This window comes from Coptis chinensis, chromosome 2 (assembly GCF_015680905.1).
Source record: "Coptis chinensis isolate HL-2020 chromosome 2, ASM1568090v1, whole genome shotgun sequence".
NCBI classification, from domain to species: Eukaryota; Viridiplantae; Streptophyta; class Magnoliopsida; order Ranunculales; family Ranunculaceae; genus Coptis; species Coptis chinensis.
In genome coordinates this window covers 49,839,303-49,860,396 of record NC_141457.1, presented here as the reverse complement: position 1 = coordinate 49,860,396, position 21,094 = coordinate 49,839,303, and the positions used below count along the sequence as shown (strand labels likewise).

The 21,094-nt window shown below is 39.6% G+C and overlaps 2 protein-coding genes across 2 annotated transcripts; both read right to left on the bottom strand.

Moving 5' to 3' along the window:
• Nucleotides 1–7,237: 7,237 nt before the first annotated feature.
• LOC147516394 (uncharacterized) lies at nt 7,238–8,125 on the bottom strand. Its single transcript, XM_086593258.1, has 2 exons — nt 7,779–8,125; nt 7,238–7,622 (listed from the first exon to the last, which is right to left on the bottom strand). The coding sequence occupies exons 1-2, from the start codon at nt 8,123–8,125 to the stop codon at nt 7,238–7,240; spliced, it is 732 nt and encodes a 243-aa protein (XP_086449384.1).
• Nucleotides 8,126–15,059: 6,934 nt separating this feature from the next.
• Nucleotides 15,060–20,455, bottom strand: LOC147516393 (uncharacterized). Its single transcript, XM_086593257.1, has 10 exons — nt 20,261–20,455; nt 19,377–20,142; nt 18,691–19,271; nt 18,383–18,568; nt 17,969–18,224; nt 17,209–17,599; nt 16,978–17,151; nt 15,777–16,902; nt 15,495–15,665; nt 15,060–15,152 (listed from the first exon to the last, which is right to left on the bottom strand). The coding sequence occupies exons 1-10, from the start codon at nt 20,453–20,455 to the stop codon at nt 15,060–15,062; spliced, it is 3,939 nt and encodes a 1,312-aa protein (XP_086449383.1).
• Between the last annotated feature and the right edge of the window lie 639 nt (nt 20,456–21,094).

The window sequence follows — 21,094 nt, the reverse complement described above, 5'->3', positions numbered from 1 at the left end:
GCACTTCTAGCTCTTGTATCGCATTGTGTGACTCATGCACATCTGCTTTGTCTCTCTCCGCCTCCTTTGCTTGCTCTTTTTTAACCTCCAGTTCTTGTATCGCATTAAAATCCAAGCTAAGTTAAACTTTCTCCATCACACAGGGAACAACACATGAGATCTTTCACTCATCATCCAGAGAAAGCTTTCTAAAGGTTCTGATACAACTTTGGCCAACATATGGGATCTCTCACCCAACATCCAAAAAGTATCCCAGTAGAAAATTATAAAAGAAGCAATGCTTTGAAAAGAGAAATATAATTTTTATTGAGAATTGATTGGCATAGATCATGCACCCAATATAGTGGAAGCATATCCAAATTTGTGATTTTTTTTTTTTTTTGGTGAATAAGCGAGGTTTTTAGAGAGGTCCCCTACCCCTTTTCATAAAAAGAATCAAAGCTTGTTACATCCTTACATATTGTTTCCCACTAGCATCTTCAAAAATAATTTTTTTTACATCCTCAGAAAAAGAACTAGGTACTAATTCTATGTATCTACTAGTAGGGATGTTATGGGCCAAAGCATCAGCTAGCCTATTAGTTTCCATGTATACATGAATAATATCAAACTGCTCCAGCTCTTTCTTCATAGCTTGTATCCTTCGGATAAGTTTTTCTGCTTCCCATGGATACTTGTTTCTTCTGCTCAAGAATGCTATGACATTGGTAGAATCTGTCTGCACCACTAGACGTTTGATTCCATGCCTTTGCGCCATCTGTATTCCCTGTTCAACTACCTGCAACTCAATCAAAGCAATGCTCTTATATTCTGAACTACCATTGCTTTCGCTCTGTAACTATCCCATTTCCATCTCGCATTACACCACTGCCCATCCCCCATCTGCTCCTTGAAGGGTCCCATCAGTATTCAAGTTGGACACATTCATACCAGCTCTCACCCATTTGCATCTCTGTTCTTTCACAATTTTGATTCCCACGTCCATATTCCACCTCTACATGAACTGTTGAGTCTCCGGACCTTGAACCATCGTGATATTCATGCCCATAAGCTTTGTTCTAGCTGTGTGAAGCACTTCCTCATACACCTGATGCGCATCAGCACTCTTGTTCTTGAAGATACGATCATTTCTGGCCTTCTAGATCATATACATGTATCCATTCCAAACAATTCGAAACCCATCATTCATATACCATTTTCCTCTTGTAATAGTTTCAACCCATTCCACCTCTCCTTCCCACGTCAGTTCAACATTCCTGTTAAACCCCATGCGCTGAATTAGAAGTTTCCATACCTGGTTTGAGAAATTGCAGTGATGAAACAAGTGCTGCTTTGTTTCTGTCTCTTGCCAGCATAACACACACGTATCTGATTGAATCTTTTTCCACTCCCTTAGTTTCTTCAGAGTCTTCAGTCCTCCAGACAAAGCCATCCATGAAATAAACGAGTGGCGGGGTATTCTATTTGAATAACCAAACCATTTTGGCCCACTTAACTTTCTGCCTTATATTCCTCAACCCTTCGTAAGTCTCTCTCATAGTATACTCACCATGGTTCGATGACGTCCAGACCACCTTGTCTCCTAGCCCCATGATATCGACTTCCTCAATCTCCTGGAGAAAATCACTGAAGTGAATCTTGATTCTCTGTGGGATGCTCCATCTACCTGCTTCTATAAAATCAGCAACCTTATTCTTTAAATGACAAGTGCTATCATATAGTAATGCCTATGGGAATTTCGATTTCAATATCCCAGTAGTATACCATGGATCATTCCAGAAACTAGTATCCTTTCCATCACCAATTTGGTGAGTGACAATCTCAGCTGCCTCTGTTCTTGCTTTCAGTATATTACGCCAGCTCCATGAACTTCTGGGATCTTTAGCACCCAGAAACTTTTGTCTTTAATCTTGTTTCTGTATATCCATGTAACCCATAGGTTATCTACCTTTGTAACAATCTTCCATATGTGTCTCATTGTCACAGCTTGATTTACCTTTTCCAAATCTCTAATCCCTAGTCCTCCTTCTTCATAAGGGAAGCATGCAGCTTCCCATCCAATTAAGGCATGTGACTGTGTACAATCTGGCCCTGTCCATAAGAAGTTCTGGCATAATCTATTAATGTCCTCGAATATCTTCTGTGGGATTTTGAAAGAGGCCATCCAGTAAACACTCAAGTTGTTTAACACTGCTTTGATAAGCTGCAGCCTCCCTGCATAAGACAGTAGTTTTCCCTTCCAACTTTGTATTCTCTTAGCCACTTTTTGAACCAATGGGCTGCGATCTCACGATCTTAGCCTCACGATGTCGCTGGTAATCCCAGATATCTCATCGGCAATGTACCTCTTTCAAAATTCAAGACTTGCTCTATCTCTCAGACTAGTATCATGATCCACTCCTGCAAAGAAAATATTACTCTTCTGCTGGTTCACCTCTAGTCCTGCCACCATTTTGAAACTCTCCAGAGATTGCTTTAGAGTATTAGCACTTTGTGTATCCCCATACATAAATGCCATTAAATCATCAGCAAAGGACAAGTGGGTAATAAGAGGGTCTATGCACTTTTGATGTAGCCTATACATACCACTCCTTACACTCTGATGCATAATATCAGTGAATAGGTCCATGAGATAGGATCACCCTGCCTTATCCCCCTTCTGCCTCTGAAGTAACCATAGGAGGTTCCATTAATCATGATAGAATACGAGGCTGTCTCCACACAAGCTTTTACCCATGTAATAAACCTAGATGGTATACCCACTCTCTGCATTGCAAATTCCACCGCTTCCCACCTCACTGAGTCATAAGCCTTTTTCAAATCTATTTTAACCGCACATCTGGGTGGGTGCTGGTCTCTCTGGTAATTGTGCATTATCTCATGTGATAGCAAAATATTATCTTGTATACTCCTTCCAGATATGAAAGTTGATTGGTTGGAGTTAACCACCTTCGGCATGAAATCTTTCAATCTTTTCGTCATGACCTTCGTAATGCATTTGTACATCACTCCACAACATGCAATAGGTCTGTAATCCCCTAAAGAAGTAGGAATAAGGACTTTAGGAATAAGATAAATACATGTCGAATTTACCTCCTTAAGCATCCGTTAGACCGGAAAAGTTTTTTCTTTGCTCTTATAAAGTCATCACCAATAATTTTCCACGTGCATTTATAAAAGAAAGATGAGAATCCATCACTCCCCAGAGACTTATCATTATCAATATCAGCTAGGGCCTCTATGATTTCATCTCTTGTCACTCTTTACTCTAGTCTATCCCATTCTAGCATGTCTAGCTGTTGTCGAGGCTCCATATCTTGAAAAACAGAGAAATCCAGTGATGGCATGTTATTTGGGCTGTACAGAGCTTCATAAAATGCCACACACTCTTCTCCTATAGCTTTTGAATCTTGTATCACAGTTCCAACCTCATCTTTCAAACATGTTATTTTATTCGTAACCCTGCGAGCTTGCATAGACTTGAAAAAGTATTTAGTGTTATTATCTCCCACTACGTATAAGTGTCTCATTAATAATAAAAATATATTGAGTTACAATCGGATATATGTTTTTCCCATAGCATCGTTGTATCCAATTTTCTTTATATCCTCAGAAAACGAGCTAGGGATAACTTCTATGAAACTAACAGATGGAATATTACAAGCTAAAGCATCTACTAACTTATTACATTCCCTATAAACATGCTTAATAGCAAACATTTCCAAATGGTCTATAATTTTGAAAACATCTGCTATCAGTTTCCGTCCTGGCCAAGGCACTTTACTTCGTTTTTGTATAAACGAAATAACATTAGTCGAGTCTGTCCTAGCTTCCACCTTGCTGCATTGATGCTGCTTAGCTAACTTTAAACCCTTATAAACTCCTTCCAGTTCAATAAGGGCAATAGTGTTGAACCTTGATTGCCCTTTTGCTGCGGCCTTGACTTGCCCCTCATAATCGCGTAGTGCTGCTGCCCACCCTCCATTGAGTCCTTGCACCGTACCGTCAGAATTCAGCACTATGATGCCTTCCCCTGATCGTTCCCATTTGCACCTTATGGGTTCCTTGTTACTGACTTGGACATGAATATTCCACTGTTGCATAAACCTCAGTCAATCGGGCTCGTCTTCCATATTCAGTTCCAGACTATGCAATTGATAGGGTTATATACTAAAAGCATTATTTTTGTATTAACTCTAATTCTTTATATTTTGAATGAGAATCATATGGGCAAATGTTATGCATATTATATATGTTATTAGTTCTGTCTAATACTTTATGTTGTAGATGATATGGTGTGAACACACAGAAGATCATATCATCAGTACCTTATAAAGTATAAGTAATCGTTCACAACCTAGATGGATTTGGACAAACCATTAGTACGGTTGTAGTATAATCTGGTATCTTGACTATAGGATTACACTAGTACACTTTGTGTGTATTGAACAGGACCAAGTGAGGTTGTTTCTCTTTATACTTTTTTTTTTTGTTTTGATGGGAAAGCGAGGTTGTTATAGAGGTCCCCTACCCCTTTTCATTAAATAATAGAATAATTTGCTTGTTACAATCTTATGTAGAGTTTTCCTACTGCATCATCATATATTATTTTCTTTACATCCTCTGAAAAAGAACTAGGTACTAATTCTACATAGCTAACTGATGGAATATTACTTGCCAGTGCATCTGCAAGCTTGTTAGCTTCTCGATATGTATGAGTGATTGTGAAATATTCGAGCTTCTCTCTCATCTGATTAATACTCCTCATCAGCTGTTCTGCTTGCCATGGATATTGCATTTCAGCCTTGAAGAAAGCTATAACATTGGTTGAGTCCGTTTGCACTTTGAGCTTACTTATTCCCTGCGAAGCAGCCATTTTCATTCCTTATTCGACCCCTTGTAGCTCTATTAGTGCAATAGACCTCTTGCTGGACCATCCTTTGCTTGCCTTTATAACTTGCCCCTGTTCATCCCTTAATACCGCGGCCCATCCACCTAAAGGCCCTTGTATCGATCCATCTGAATTCAAATTTACTATTCCCACTTCAGCTCTTTCCCACGTACAGTACTTCATCTTCTTCACTGTGGTATGCACCTCCACATTCCAAGTTTCTTTGAATTTCTCTTTTTCTGGTCCGTCATCCATCTTTATCTCCATTGCTATCAGCTTCGTTCTAACATCATTAAAAATTCTATGCATCACCTGAGTTGTAGTTTCCTGTTTATTCTAAAAAATCTTAGCATTTCGAGTACGCCAAATCCAATAGATATACCCATTCCATCCTAGTCTGAGAGCATCTTGTTTCGGCCCTTTCCCCTCTGATTTGCTCTGTACCCACTCAATTTCTGTTCGCCATGTTTGTGCCTGTATTCTGCTGTAACCCATTTTGTCCAGTATCATCGTCCAAACTTCCTTGGAGTACGTGAAGTCATGAAACAGATGTTCTACCGTCTCCACCTCTTTCCAACATAAGATGCAAATATCTGTACTAACTTTCTTCCATTCCTTCATCTTCTCCAGAGTTTTGAGCCCCTCATGTACCGCCATCCAACTGATGAACGAGTGTCTCGGGATTCAATTCGAAAACCAAATTAGCTGATGCCAAGGAACTAATTGCTTTATCCCTCTCAGCCCTTCATATGTATCCTTCATGTTATAATCTCCATTAATTGATGCTGTCCAAACCAACTTATCATTTCCCTCCATAATCTCTATCTCATAGTCAATCTGCTCCACTATCTCTTTGATGTGAACCTTAATCCGGTCTGGAAAGTGCCATTCTCTTTGTGCAATGAATTCAGAGACTTTGGCATTTATGTGACATGTGGAATCATAAATAAATGCTTGCGGGAACTTATCTTTCAAAATTCCACTCGGATGCCAAGGATCCAGCCAAAAGTTTGTATTACTTCCATCTCCTATTTGGTGTATAGTAGCTACCTGTGATGCTTCCTTTCTATCCTTTAACAGATTTCGCCAGCTCCAGGAACAATCATTTGGTACTTTGATCTGCCAGAAGTTCTTGCCTTTGATCAAGTTCCTATGTACCCAGTCCACCCAAAGTGTATTTGCCTTTGTTACTACTTTCCAGATATGCTTCATGTTAGCTGCTTGATTCACCTTCGCCAAATTTCTCAATCCAAGCCCTCCCTCCTCATATGGAAAACACAAGTCCTCCCAACCGATCAATGCATGGGACTGGTGACAGTCAGGCCCAGTCCATAAGAAGTTTCTACACAACCTGTTTATATCATCAATGATCTTCTGTGGCATAATAAAAGATGCAAACCAAAATACGCTTAAGTTGTTAAGCACTGCTTTAACCAACTGTAATCTCCCCGCGTATGACAAAGTCTTTCCCTTCCAGCTCTGTATCCTCCTTGTAACCTTTGTGAGTAAAGTACTACAATCTGGTGATCTCAATCTTGTTGTAATTAAGGGTAGTCCCAAGTATTTCACCGGCAGCTCACCTTTCGGGAATTGTAAAATCCCCTCAATCTCTGTACATATGTTGTCCTCCACCCCGGCAAAGAAAATTTGGCTTTTTGTACATTTACTTCTAGTCCAGTGCAGGCTTTGAACGTGTTCAGATTTTCCTTTAGCTTTTTGGCTGTTTGAACATCCCCTTTCATAAAGGCCATCAAGTCGTCTGCAAAAGACAAATGAGTAATGGTTTGTGCATTTGTGGTGTAGTTCACACTCATTTGTTATTACAGTATAGTGCATAATTTCTGAAAACAGTTCCATCACCAGAACGGACAAGTATGGAGACATAGGGTCTCCTTGCCGTATTCCTCTTCTTCCCTTGAAGTACCCATATGGTGCCCCATTGATCATGATTGAATAATGAACTGACTCCACACACACTTTAACCCACTCAATGAATCTTCTAGGCATACCCACTCTTTCCATAGCAAACTCAACTGCTTCCCATCTCACTGAGTCATAGGCCTTTTTAATATCCACTTTGGCTGCACATCTTGGAGGGTATGCATCCCTGTGGTAGTTATGCAAGAGTTCATGGGACAGCAGAATGTTATCCTGGATACTCCTTCCTGTAATGAACGCAGACTGATTCATATTTATCACCTTTGGCATAATGTGCTTCAATCTTCTTGTCATCACTTTTGTAATACACTTGTATACCACGCCACAGCACGCTATTAGCCTATACTCTCCCAAATTAGATGGACTTTGTACTTTGGGTATGAGTGTAACACAAGTAGCGTTAACTTCTTAAAGTAGCTGACATGAATTAAAGAAGTTCTGAACTGCCTTTCTGAACTCATCACTGACTATTCTCCATGTACACTTGAAGAATAGTGCTGAATATCCATCGCTTCCCGGGGCTTTCTCATTCCCAATGTCTGCCAAAGCCTCTATGATCTCATCTCTTGTTACCCGCTTTTGCAGTTCCTCATAGTCTGCGGAGTTAATGGTTTGTCTCTGCCCTATTTCTTGGAACATTGTTAGATCGATCTCTGCCATCTGTTTTGGGCTGTACAACTCCTTGTAGAATCGCACACATTCATCCCCTATTTCATTATAGTCTTGCATGATATGGCCATCACTGTTTACTAAGCAAGTAATCTTATTTACTACTCGTCGAGCTTGTACAGATCTGAAGAAGTATGTAGTATTATTATCACCTACAATAATTACCTGATCTCGCGACTTCTGTTTGTAAAACCCCTCCTCTGTTACCGCTGCTTTTACATAGTGAGTAAGGGCTTCTTTTTCCTTTATGATCAATTCTCTGTTCTAGGGCTGTACTTGCAGGGCTGATTGGACTCCATCAAGCTCTTTCTTCTTCTCTTTAACTCTATCAACTACATTCCCAACTCTCTCTCGATTCCATCTAATGAGTGCCCCCTTTGTTACCTTCAGTTTCTTCATAAAAATATACATTGGGTTGCCCACAACTGGGCTTTTCCATGCCTCTTCCACTGGTCTCATAAATCCCTCTTCTTTGTGCCAGAAATTGAAAAACTTAAAAGCATTTCTCTTTTGATTTCGTTGTTTTATGGATGTTACTACCATGGATGAGTGATCAGAGATTGCACCTGGATTTAGAAATTCTGCTTCATGATCTTCGAACTCCCCTATCCACTCTGAGTTAGCCATCACTATGTCTAGTTTGCAACTTACCCTCTCCATTTGCTTGTTATTCCATGTTTGGTGATTCCCTTTGTATTTTATATCCACTAGTCCAACAGCTGTCACACAGTTCAAGAGATCTGAAAAAAGGTTTGGCGTTACTTATATACCTCCTTTCTTCTCATGGGGACTCAAAATGGAGTTAAAGTCTCCCATAACTATCCATGGATTTTGTATAATGCACGAAAGATCTACTAAAGCCCTCCATAGTTCTCTTCTTTCATTCCGTTCCACACTTGCATACACTATAGTTACCACAAACTCCTCCCCTGCTATAGTGGTTACTTCCATTGTTATGTGTTGCTCATCCTTTCTCAGTAGTGTAGCTATACATGCCCTAGGGTCCCAACAAAACCAAACTCTCCCCTTATCAGAGTGCACATAGTTATCCGCCATAACCCATTGGTTAAACGTTTTGTTAAAAACTCTTATATAGTCAGTATAGAGTTTCTCTTTATACTGACTATATAAGAGAACAAACACCTTTGTTATTATGGATGCTTGTTCTCCTAATCCGGATATAATAATAAGCACTTACATGCATTGTACATTGCTTTAAATCATCAAAGAGTGAGATTCATTTGTGAATCAACAAACTCGATGGATTGGGTAATGACATTGTATGTAAGGTGTGTTGTTGATTATAGAAGGAATCTATGTCCCGCAAGAAGTTGGGTTGATGATGTCCCCTTGAGGAGCTCAAAAAAAATTGTCATGTAAACCCTGCAGGTAGATTTATTCCGACATGACAATGAGGTTGAGTGGTCCTACTCAAGGACATAAGAAGTTGATTAATGTAGTTGTCAGTAACTTGACTTAATCAATGGACATTTGATATCTTAAACACGGGGAGATCAATGAGCATATAATATGGAGCCCATAAACGCTGACACGTAATTTGGGATTAGGGCGGTAGTGCAACTATGGCCTTTAGTGGAATAAGCCATTTGTTGACGGACTTGGGTCGTGTGTTCTGGGCGAACATGGGAAGCCCAAGCCCGTCAGGAGGCCCAACCCTAATTTCTCCTCATGGTCCATGTTGTAGCCTATAAATAGAATACTCTTTCTCTTGGCCGAAATTCACTATTCACTAGATTAGAAAAAGAGGCAAGAAAAGATAGATCCAAAATTGGATCTAGCTTCGTGAGAAAGAAGGGGATTGGTAGATCGTTTGCCCACACAACATCCAATCTATTCTAAAGGAATACAACAGGAGATCAAGGGGTTGATTTCGGATTTGATAAAGCTTTGATTCTCAGAGATTACATTTTAGCTGATTCTAAAAGGTATGTTCTCTAATCTCAAATCATGAGAACCCCATTGATTCTGCTGCGCATGGGTTCTTGTGGTTTGTAGAAATATTCGTTCTGAAAATTTTGGTTCCTACAATTGGTTGTTGGTAGATGTAGAATTGTTCTAACATGGTTTTGCAGGCATCTAGACCAACTGTTATGGTAAGAATGATTTCTGGATAGAAATGGATCGTTTTTTATTTTATGAAAAATTGATCGTTTTTACAAGTTTTGATTATCAATGGATGTAATTTAAATCACGGTATGTATATTGTTACTGTTTTTATCATTGATGTAATATATTGTAAAGATCAAAAGATCCAAAAGATCAAGATTTGGATTGGTCAAAATCTGGATCTGAATTTTTTCCATTGGAGCTCAGGTCGCGCCCTTAACGCCCGAAAGAGAGAAATTGGAAGTGAGCGCGCCATGTGCCCTGTAAAGGCAAAAGTGGAGCTGGTCGTCGTCTTGATCTTTGAAGTCGCTTGAAGGTATGAGCGCCACCCACTATACATGTATATTTTGGAGCCTTGAAGTCGCTACTTCAAGGCAAAAAGAGAAATTGTTTTCTCTATAATGAGATGATTTTTGTTTGTCTTTCGTTGGGTCTATGAAGTGATTTCGTGAGGTTTCCAAATGAAGGAAACAGTCCGCGATTTCTATAAAAAAAATCGAGGTGTCTTTGCCCCCGAACCCGTCGGACTTTCTTGAAGGCAATTAAAAGAGTTCGTCGAACAGGATGGAGCAATGAATATGGGCCATAACAGTTGGGAATTTGTTTTCCATTTTATTGTTCATATTTGCTTATTCTATATGCATGTTTTTATTTGTGGATGTTTGTTAAAACTAAGCCCACATGAATAATAGATAACATGAACATAGACCTGACCAATAAACAGAAAGATCCTTAGTTCTAAATAACTAAGTGGGAGTGGGAATTCAGTTTCATATAAATCCCACGGTCTCCATTACTGGTTTGTTGGTAATGTAATTATACTTGCGCGTCGGTTTTAGTGCCTTCCTCCATATCGGATGAGTCTAATTACGAATTACCAGAACAAACTTCTAAAGGACAACTATACGAAGTTATTAATGTATGGATTCACTTCTCCATCTGAAGGGATTCATTACAAATAATGGACTAAGAAGTTGAGTAATGGTATACACTTAGATGCAAGTAATGGTATTCTCTCCATCGGAGTCACTGCTATTATTTGTAAGACCAAAGAAGGTTAGCATTTTAGTTTTACTTGTCTAGATGGCATGTGTCCACTTTAACGAGTGGTGTGCTGTTAAGTTGACGAGAAGTAGAACTAATAGGAAAAACCTCTCTACATGAATGTAGATAAGGTAAACGTCCACACTATCGTGGCTTACTACATCTCGGTGTGCAGGGTGCTGACGGGTTAATTAATTGATTTTTAAGTTAACTCCAAAAGTATTTTCACGAATGTAGAATGGTAAACGTCCACACTATCGTGGCTTACTACTTCTCAGTGTGGAGGGTACAAGTGATGGGTTGATTATTTAATTAATTTTTGTTATTAACTCAAGAAGTTTTTGCCCTACATAATAGTTATTTTATGTGATTCTCAGGTTTTCAAAATGGTTACTTTCAACCCACTAGCAACTATTCTTAAGGAAAACAAACTTCTTGGCCCTAATTACATAGACTGGAAACGCAACTTGGATATCGCGTTGACTGCTGAAGAGTACAAATATGTACTCAATGAGGAATTCCCACCTAAGCCTGAAGATATTGCTGGAGAAGAGGAGAAAGAAGCATATAAGAAGTGGAACAAGGTAGATGAGATGTCGCGGTGTTACATTCTGGCATCTATGTCAGGTGTGCTACAACATCAGCAGCAGGCCATGACCACGGCTTATGATATGATGCTCAATCTCAAGGAACTCTTCGGACACCAGAATAGGGCTGCTAGGCAAACTGCCATGAAAAACTTGATGACCGCAACTATGACTGAAGGGACTTCTGTAAGGGATCATATACTCAGGATGATAGCTTATCTGAATGAGTTGGAGATCCTTGGAGCTGATATCAATGTGGAAACGCAGGTCGATATCATTCTCATGACACTGCCTGAGAGGTTTGAACCGTTCCGCCTTAACTACAACATGAACAAAAGGTTGTATCCTTTGGCGGAATTGATGACAGAACTTCAGTCAGCTGAGAGTCTCTTTAAGCAGAGTTATGTTCAGGTTTATGCTACTGAGAAGGTTTCTACTTCTACGCCTAATGGCGGAAAGAAGAAGAATAATGTTCAGAAGCATAAGAATATGGCAAAAAGAAAGGCATGGGACTTCAAGGAGTCGTGTGAAAGCCTAAGGGCAAATGCTACAAGTGCAAGCAAATGATTACCGGAAGCCGCATTGCCTCTTCTCAACAAAGAGAATAATGGAGGTATGTCTCATGCACTAGTAGTTTAAACATGTTTAGCGATGTTATCTACCAGAACCTAGTGTGTAGATACGGGAACCACTAACCATGTTTGCATTTCATTGCAGAGGTTCCAGAAAACTAGAAAACTTAGTGCTGGAAAGATTGCCTTATCTTTGGGGATGCTACTAGAGTAGTAGCTATTGCAGTGGGAGATGTTTGTTTATCTTTTGGTAGAAATAAGACTAAGGTGTTTAAAAATTGTCTTTATGTGCCTAATTTTAGAAGGAACTTGATTTCAGTTTCTATGTTAATTAAGGATGGATATTCTGTTTCTTTTAAATGGTAAGATTTTCATTAAGAAAAATAAACTTTTTATCTGTTCTGGTACATTAGAAGGAAATTTATACATCATTAATCTTATTCCACCCACAGTGCATTAAATTTTACCCAGAGTAGTATTATTCTAGAAGTATTGAGAGGAGAGACATTAAACTACTTTAGTACCAATTGTACAAGAATAGGAACCACAACGTGTCACAAATGACGTACAAGAACAAGAGGTGCTTCGTTGTAGTGGGAGGGTTGTTAGATAACCAGATAGTTGATTGGTTTGGGAATGTCTTTAGACATAACCACTGATAACCAAGATCCTGATCCCTGGACCTACAATGAAGCACTCCAAGATAGAGATGTAATATCTTGGCAAAAGGCAATGAATTCTGAGATGGAATCTATGGATTCTGATCAGATCTGGGAGCTTGTAGAGCCACCCAATGGTTTAAAACCCATTGGATGCAAGTGGGTCTATAAAATGGATGTCAAGATAGCTTTCCTTACTGGAAGTCTTGAGGAAACATATGGAGCAACCAGAAGGATTCATTGAAAATGGTCAAGAGCATCTTGTTTTGTACAAGAAATTTGATGGAAACATAGTGGTAATTCTTGTGCTTTATGTAAATGACATCTTACTCATTGGAACCAATGTGAAAGTGTTGTCAGACATAAGGGTATGGTTATCAAAGCGATTTGATATGAAGGACATGGGAGAAGCGGGTCACATCCTTGGGATCAAAATTATAAGAGATCGCAAGAAAAGGATGTTGTGCTTATCTCAGGCTACCTATTTTGATACTATGTTGACTCGTTCTAACATGCGAAACTCCAGGAAAGGTTTCTTGCCTTTTAGGCATAGAGTTCCTCTATCGAAGGATATGTGTCCCAAGATACCAAAAGAGATAGAGGACATGAAAGCGATTCTTTTTGCTTCGGCTGTAGGAAGCTTAATGTACGCCATGTTATGCACGAGGCTAGACATCTGCTTTGTCGTTGGCATGGTTAGCAGATATCAGAAGAACCCTGGACAAGGGCACTGGACTGCGGTAAAACATATACTGAAGTCCTAAAAAGGACTAAGGATTATATGTTAGTATACCATGCAGATAGTTTGGTTCCCTTAGGGTATACAGTCTACATTATGGTGAACTCCAAAAGTATTTCCACGAATGTAGAATGGTAAACGTCCACACTATCGTGGCTTACTAATTCTCGGTGTGGAGGGTGCTGAAGGGTCAGATAGGGACAAGAGTAAGTCTACCTCAGGTTGTGTGTTTACCTTGTGAGGTGGAGCCATAGTATGGAGGAGTGTCAAGCAGAAATGCTTGTCTGACTCTACCATGGAAGCTAAATATGTGGCAGCCATTAAGGCAGCCAAAGAAACAGTTTTCGGTCCGGAACTTCTTGTAAGCAAGTGAACACATTGAGCGCAAGTACCACCTAGAAAAGAGGAGATGTTTATGTTACCTAGATAGCATCAGAAGATAACCTAGCTGACCCCTTGACAGGCATGTTGAGGGGATGGGAATCAGATGCTTGGCAGCATAGCTTTAAGTATAAGTAGGAGATTTGTTAGTAGTATACTAAAAAGCAATGCTTTGAGTATAAGTGGGAGATTGATAGGGTTATATACTAAAAGCATTATTTTTGTATTAACTCTAATTCTTTATACTTTGAATGAGAATCATATGGGCAAATGTTATGCATATTATATATGTTATTAGTTATATGCATGTGTCTAATACTTATGTTGTACATGATATGGTGTGAACATACAGAAGATCATATCATCAGTATCTTATAAAGTATAAGTAATCGTTCACAACCTAGATGGATTTGGACAAACCATTAGTACGGTTGTAGTATAATCTGGTATTAGTCTATCTTGACTATAGATTACACTAGTACACTTTGTGTGTATTGAACAGAACCAAGTGAGGTTATTTCTCTTTATATTGACTATATAAGAGAACAAACGCCTATGTTATTATGAATGTTTGTTCTCTCAATCCGGATGTAATAACAAGCACTTACATGCATTGTACATTGCTTTAAATCATCAATGAGTGAGATTCATTTGTGAATCAACAAACTTGATGGATTGGGTAATGACATTGTATGTAAGGTGTGCTGTTGATTATAGAAGGAATCCATGTCCCGCAAGAAGTCGGGTTGATGATGTCCCCTTGAGGAGCTCAAAAAAGATTGTTATATAAACCCTGCAGGTAGATTTATTCCGACATAACAATGAGGTTGAGTGGTACTACTCAAGGACATAAGAAGTTGATTAATGTAGTTGTCAGTAACTTGACTTAATCAACGGACATTCGATATCTTAAACACGGGGAGATCAACGAGCATATAATATGGAGCCCATAAACGCTGACACGGAATTTGGGATTAGTGCGGTAGTGCAACAATGGCCTTTAGTGGAATAAGCCATTTGTTGACGAACTTGGGCCGTGTGTTCTGGGCGAACATGGGAAGCCCAAGCCTATTAGAAGGCCCAACCCTAATTTCTCCTCATGGTCCCTGTTGTAGCCTATAAATAGAATACTCTTTCTCTTGGCTGAAATTCACTATTCACTAGATTAGAAAAATAGGCAAGGAAAGATAGATCCAAAATTGGATCTAGCTTTGTGAGAAAGAAAGGGATTGGTAGATCGTTGCCCACACAACGTCCAATATGTTCTAAAGGAATACAACAGAAGATCAAGGGGTTGATTTCGGATTTGATAAAGCTTTTATTCTCAGAGATTACATTTTAGCCGATTCTAAAAGGTATGTTCTCTAATCCAAAATCGTGAGAACCCCATTGATTCCGCTGCGCGTGGGTTCTCGCAGTTTGTAGAAATATTCGTTCTGAAAATAACAGTTCCTACAGCAACTTGATCTTGTCATCGTGAATAATCAATTCCACAACCTGATGGGCAATGCAGTACTTGTTCTCAAATATTTGCGCATTTCGCTCCTGCCAGACCCAATAAAAAAATACATTTGTACACAACCGAATCGCATCTTTTTTACATCCCTTCCCTTTACTCAATCCTATAATCCATTCCAACTCATCCTCCCATTCGACAGCCACAGTTCTCCGATACCCCGCCCTCAGAAGCTTTTCGTTCCACACATAGCGTGCAAAACAACATCCGTAGAACAGATGAGGCTCTGTTTCATCCTTTTATCCACAAATTCCACACAACACTGAATCAACCACCTTCTGCCTCTTCAATTTCACAAGTGTTTTAATTCCATCTTGGAACAACATCCATCCAATAAAAGAATGTCGAGGAATTTTGTTTGGAAACCATACCAGATTTCTCCAAGCTATTAGCTGTGTCTTTCTCCTGATCGAGTGGTACGTTTCCTTGAGTTGGAACTCACCATGCAGTGTAGTAATCCAAACCACTTTGTCTAAGCCCCTAATCACTTTGACTTCATCTTCTACTTGCTTCATAATCTCAGGCATATGTCTCTGCAGTACCTGCGACAATTGCCAGTCCCCATTGTGTATCAGACTCTAAACTTTGGCATTTAGACTCACATTTGAAATATAGGTGAGCCTAGAGGAAAAATAAGGTTACAGGATACCAACTGGGTGCCAGGGGTCCATCCATAAGTTTATATCTCTGTCGGTCCAAACTTGATAGCACACTAACTCTTTAGCATCATCTCTCCCCTGTAGAATACTCCTCCAACTCCAGGAGCAGTCATTAGGAATACTCATGTCCCAAAAGAACTTATTCTTTATTAGGTTCTTCCACACCCACTTAGTCCATAGAGTGTCTTTCCTGCTGACAATGTTCCATACATGCTTTATATTGGCTGCTCTATTCATTTCGGACAAATTCCTTATTCCCAAGCCCCCCTCGTCATAAGGATAACAAACATCCTTCCACCTAATAAGAGCATGGGCTGTGGTACAATCCGGACCTTTCCACAGAAAGTTTCGGAACAACTTTTGAACCTCGTCCACAATTCCTTTAGGAAGCCTAAACGATGATATCCAGTAAATGTTTAAGTTACTTAACACAGCCTTGATCAACTGTACTCTTCCCGCATACGACAAACTTTTCCCTTTCCAGCTCTGTATTCTTTTCGCCACTTTAGAAACCAATGGTAAACAATCACAATATGAAAGCTTCGTTGTTATAAGAGGTAGCCCGAGATACTTAACTGGTAAAGTACCAACTGGATACTGTAATACTCCCTTTACCTCTTCACTCACATCCTCAGTCATTCCTGCCATAAAAAGCTGACTCTTGCCCACATTCACTTCCAGTCCTGAACAAGCTCTAAATTTCCCCAGAGAATTTACTAGGCTTCTAACCGTATTAGCATCCCCATTCATAAACGCAATAAGATCATCTGCAAATGAAAGATGTGTTATAACAGGCTCCTTACACTTATAATGCAATTTAAATTCTCTACTTATAGCAGCCTGCATCATAAGGTCGGAAAACAATTCCATTACCAAAATAAACAGGTAAGGAGATATAAGGTCCCCCTGCCTTATTCCTCTCTTCCCCTTAAAATACCCATACGGAGTCCCATTCACCATAATAGAAAAAGTAGCAATTCCAATACATTCTTTCACCCAGCCTATAACTTTCTCTGGTATTCCAATCCTTCTGAGCGTAAAGACAGCAACCTCCCATCTCACTGAGTCATATGCCTTTTTCAGATCAATCTTAGCCACACACCATGGTGGATAAGCATCTCTGTGATAATTGTGAAGCAATTCCTAAGATAATAAAATATTATCTTGTATGCTCCTTCCTGGTATAAATGCAGACTGATTTAGCGACACCACCTCATGCATGATAGGTTTCATTCTCAACGTCATAATCTTAGTGATGCACTTGTAAATCATATTGCAACAAGCAATAGGCCTATAATCATTCAAACTTGTAGGGGTTTGTACCTTGGGCACTAGTGATATACAAGTAGCATTTACTTCTCGGAGCATCCTGGAAGCCATAAATTAATTCTATAACGCCCTCACAAAGCCATCTCCCACAATTCGCCAGGCAGCCTTAAAGAACAATGAGGAGAATCCATCATTCCCTGGGGACTTATCACTATCTATACACGCCAAAGCCTCAATAATCTCATCTCTAGTAACCCTTCCCACTAATCGTTCTTTTGTGTCATTACTGAAAACTTTTCCTGGCTGTATAGAATCAAAATAACTAAAATCTAGCTCCTGCAGATTCTCTAGTGCATAGAGTTCCTTGTAAAACTGCACACATTCAGCCCCTATATCATCCAAATCCTCTTTTACACTCCCAAGCCCATCCCTCAGACATGTTATCTTATTCACTGCCTTCCTTGCTCGAGCTGACTTATAAAGATACTCTGTATTATTATCCCCCACTGTAATCACCTGATCTCGTGACTTCTGCCTCACACACTTTTCTTCTCATTTCGCACACTTGACATACTCTCTGATACATATCCTTTCTTCATCAATCCATTCTCTGTTCAAAGGCTCTGTTTGCAGTTTTGTTTGAATAACATCCATCTCTTCCTGTTTGGTTTGTGCTCTTGTCTTGACATTCCCAATCCTTTCTCTGTTCCATTCAATCAATGCCCCCTTCACAATCTTAAGTTTTCTCATGAAGACATATATTGGATTTCCTACAGCCTCACTCCCCCAAGCTTGCTGGACTGTTTCCACAAACCCCTCCTCACGAGTTCAAAAATTAAAAAACCTAAAGGACTTTTTATTCTGACCCTTTTGTTTGGAAGAATAAGTTACCATAAATGAATGGTCTGATACAGTACCTGGATTCAAGAATTCAGCTTCTACTTCCTCAAACTCATCAAGCCATTCTGCATTTACAAGCACTCTGTCAAGCTTCCGCCAAATTCTAACCCCTCTCCTGTTGTTCCATGTTAGTACATTCCCCTTGTATTTCATATCTGTGAGACCCGCCATAGTAACATATTGTAAAAAATCAGTGTAATGAATCGGATGTGTTGGTCTCCCTCCAACTATCTTCTTTGAGCTCAGAACTGAGTTGAAATCTCCTAATATCTCCTAACATATACACACGAGAAATTAACCAACCTATTTCACAGCTCTCTTCGAGTAACCAAGTCAGTACTTGCATATACAAACGTAGCCATGAACACCTTACCACTAGTAAGGGTTACCTCCACCGTTATATATTGCAACTCCCTCTCTATGACTCTAACCTTGCACATGTTTATATCCCAGCATACCCAGATCTTGCCTTTATCACAATGCATATAGTTATGCTCCACATTCCATCCCGCACAACACCTTCTAACAGTTTTATCCATATTTTTTTGCTGGACTTTTGTCTCTACCAAACCCATAAGACTGAGTTTATGCTTCCTAATCATCTCTCTGACTTCAACCTGCTTGAATCCCACATTTAGCCCCCTCATGTTCCAGCATCCAATTTGTATCATTTAAATAAATAGGGATGTATAAATTGGCCAGCATTTGCCAAATCTTTACTGCCACTCAGTTTTATAACCTTGAGACTCTGTACTTCCGCCTTATGAGTCTTGTCTTTACTCCCTGAACCACTGGCATCCAAATTCGTTCTAACAGGCATATCTATATATCTTTTCGCATTTGGACTCACCCTTGTGCTTTCTTTGTTCATATTTACTTCACTACTCCTTTCGATTCCAGCCCCCTCTTGGATATGATGCTCTGCTCGTGCTCTTACACTGTGCCTCCATGAAGGTGTTTCCCAGCCTTCATTTTCTCCATCTTGAACATTTAACACTTCTTGTACCCCTTCATTTCTTTTACTACTCTCCTCTCTTTGATCTTGTACTTGTATAATCTTAGCATTCTCTTCCACTTCCGTTTCTCTCTTCTCATCAGCCCCTATCTTTTCCTTATCCTCAATCTTTTTATCAGCAGTAATAACTTCTTTCTTCTGAATCCACACCCCCTGTTTTGGGTCTATTTCCTTTTTCCCATTATAAGAGCATGTAGTGTCTGTATGACCAAACACTTGGCAGTGTGAACATTTGGCAGGCCTCCAATTGTACTCAAACTTAACTTCAAAAGCTCTCCTTTGGTCAAGTACCACTGGCACACTCTCTGGATACTTACAAGTCGCTTTAATCTCAATACACACCCTGGCATAAGATGTTCATGACATATTCTCTGTTGGGTTGTCCGTAAACAGGGGGTTACCAACATTACTTGCAACTTGACTAAACCCTTCTTTTGTCCACATCTCTATTGGAAAAAGTTTCATGATCAGCCAGATAGGGATTGTCGTCAATTCTCTCGTCTTTGATTCTACAAAGAGTTTCCATGGCCTGACTACAAAGAGATGACTGGCAATGTGGAATGATCCAATGTCCAGCACTTTATGTCTATCATCTTCATTACTTATCTGAAACATAAACATGTTATCTCCATACGGCTTCATTATGAACTGATTCTTCAGCCTCCAAGTCCTTGACACCATCTCCTTGACATAAGAGAAACTCAGTTTCTTCCTAACAAAACTCCCTATAATGACATTCTCAAACTTTTCCTTTATTTTGGCAAACTGGCTCGACTTAACATGAATCACTAGCCTGCCATCAACAATGGTAGGTGGCACATAAGATATGGACTCTTGTCCAACAACTTTCCGATTCAGCATGCTGACCCAAGTACCCTTCTTCTCCTCTCCTTCTTGAGCAATATCAGCTTCTTTCCCAACTCCCATCTCAGGCTTCAAACTCTCCATATTCAGACTTGTCTTTGGTTTCGAACTTTCCATATTCAGATTTGCCTTTGGTACCGTCTCTCCAACTTCCTCATGTTTCGATGGTTTTTCCAGATCCACTTTTGTCGGACTCTCCTTTATGGACTCCTCATCATTCGAATTCATAGAGACTTGCCTGAATATGAATCCACCATCGTCTCCTATCCCAACTATCCGTGATCCTCCTTGTGTATTCGCAGGCACATTGATCTGTACCAACTCAGTACCAACTTCATGTGACCGCCTCTAGCAGTCTCTTACCCTCTCTAAGCAAATCTTCTTTAGTTTGGCTTGATGTTGCACTATCTGGTGAACCTTCCCTCACTACCGGTGTTTTCAGATTGGCTTCAAACTCCTCCAGCATCTCCCATTTATATTTTTCAACAGATCCCTCTCCCAACCTTGCCTTTATTTCACTCTCAAAACTCTCAACCTCTAACTCTACCTCTCCTGATGATGATTTCCCAGCACTACCAGTTGGTGTGCTAGGGTTCTCGACCTCTAAAACCCTAAACTCTTGCATTTTTTGCATGTTTTTTTTTCTAATTTATGTAAAAAGACTAAAATACCCCTAAAGGAAAAATCGCCCCTTAGGCGTCCCCATTAATGTTCATATGCAAGCTCACTACATTTTTTCCAATGGAGTTATAGGATAAAAAAGGGTTTAGTTTGGTAGGAAGTGCTTGGTAATCCTCTCTTTGCAGACAAGCCAACTGAAGATAGAAGAAGAACAAGTTATGCAATATTTATGTAGAAGTCAAAACTAATTGCTCTTACCCAGAAGACCTAACGGTGGTGATTGATCAAAAAAGAACTATTAAAATTGGTTTTGAGTATAATTGGAAGCCTCCAAGATGTACTCATTGTGATATCTTTGGTCACAATGATAGCAAGTTCTCGAAAGCAGCTCCAAAGAAGATTGTGTAGAAATCTATGAATGAAGTATGGCTGAGGAAAGAGAAACAAGAGAAGAAGGCAGATGAGAATTTGATATAAAAAACACAAGATAGCAATGATGAAGAAGTACAAGAAGTACATAATGTGAGTGAAGAAGAAGGCTGGCAGTCACCAAGTAAAAAGCATAATTGTAAGTCTAGGCAACTTGTGCAAGGAATAGATAATGAGAAACATGTAGAGATCAGAAGTGAAGCATTGGAAGGGA

Coding starts and splice junctions, on each gene's coding strand:
- LOC147516394 (XM_086593258.1), bottom strand. CDS start 8,125: ATGGCTAACTCAGAGTGGATAGGGGAGTTCGAAGATCATGAAGCAGAA. Junction 7,623..7,778: donor GATGGAGTCCAATCAGCCCT/GCAAGTACAGCC, acceptor ATACTTCTTCAG/ATCTGTACAAGCTCGACGAG.
- LOC147516393 (XM_086593257.1), bottom strand. CDS start 20,455: ATGCAAGAGTTTAGGGTTTTAGAGGTCGAGAACCCTAGCACACCAACT. Junction 18,569..18,690: donor CGGAAGTACAGAGTCTCAAG/GTTATAAAACTG, acceptor GGATTCAAGCAG/GTTGAAGTCAGAGAGATGAT. Junction 17,600..17,968: donor AGCTGAATTCTTGAATCCAG/GTACTGTATCAG, acceptor CGAAATGAGAAG/AAAAGTGTGTGAGGCAGAAG.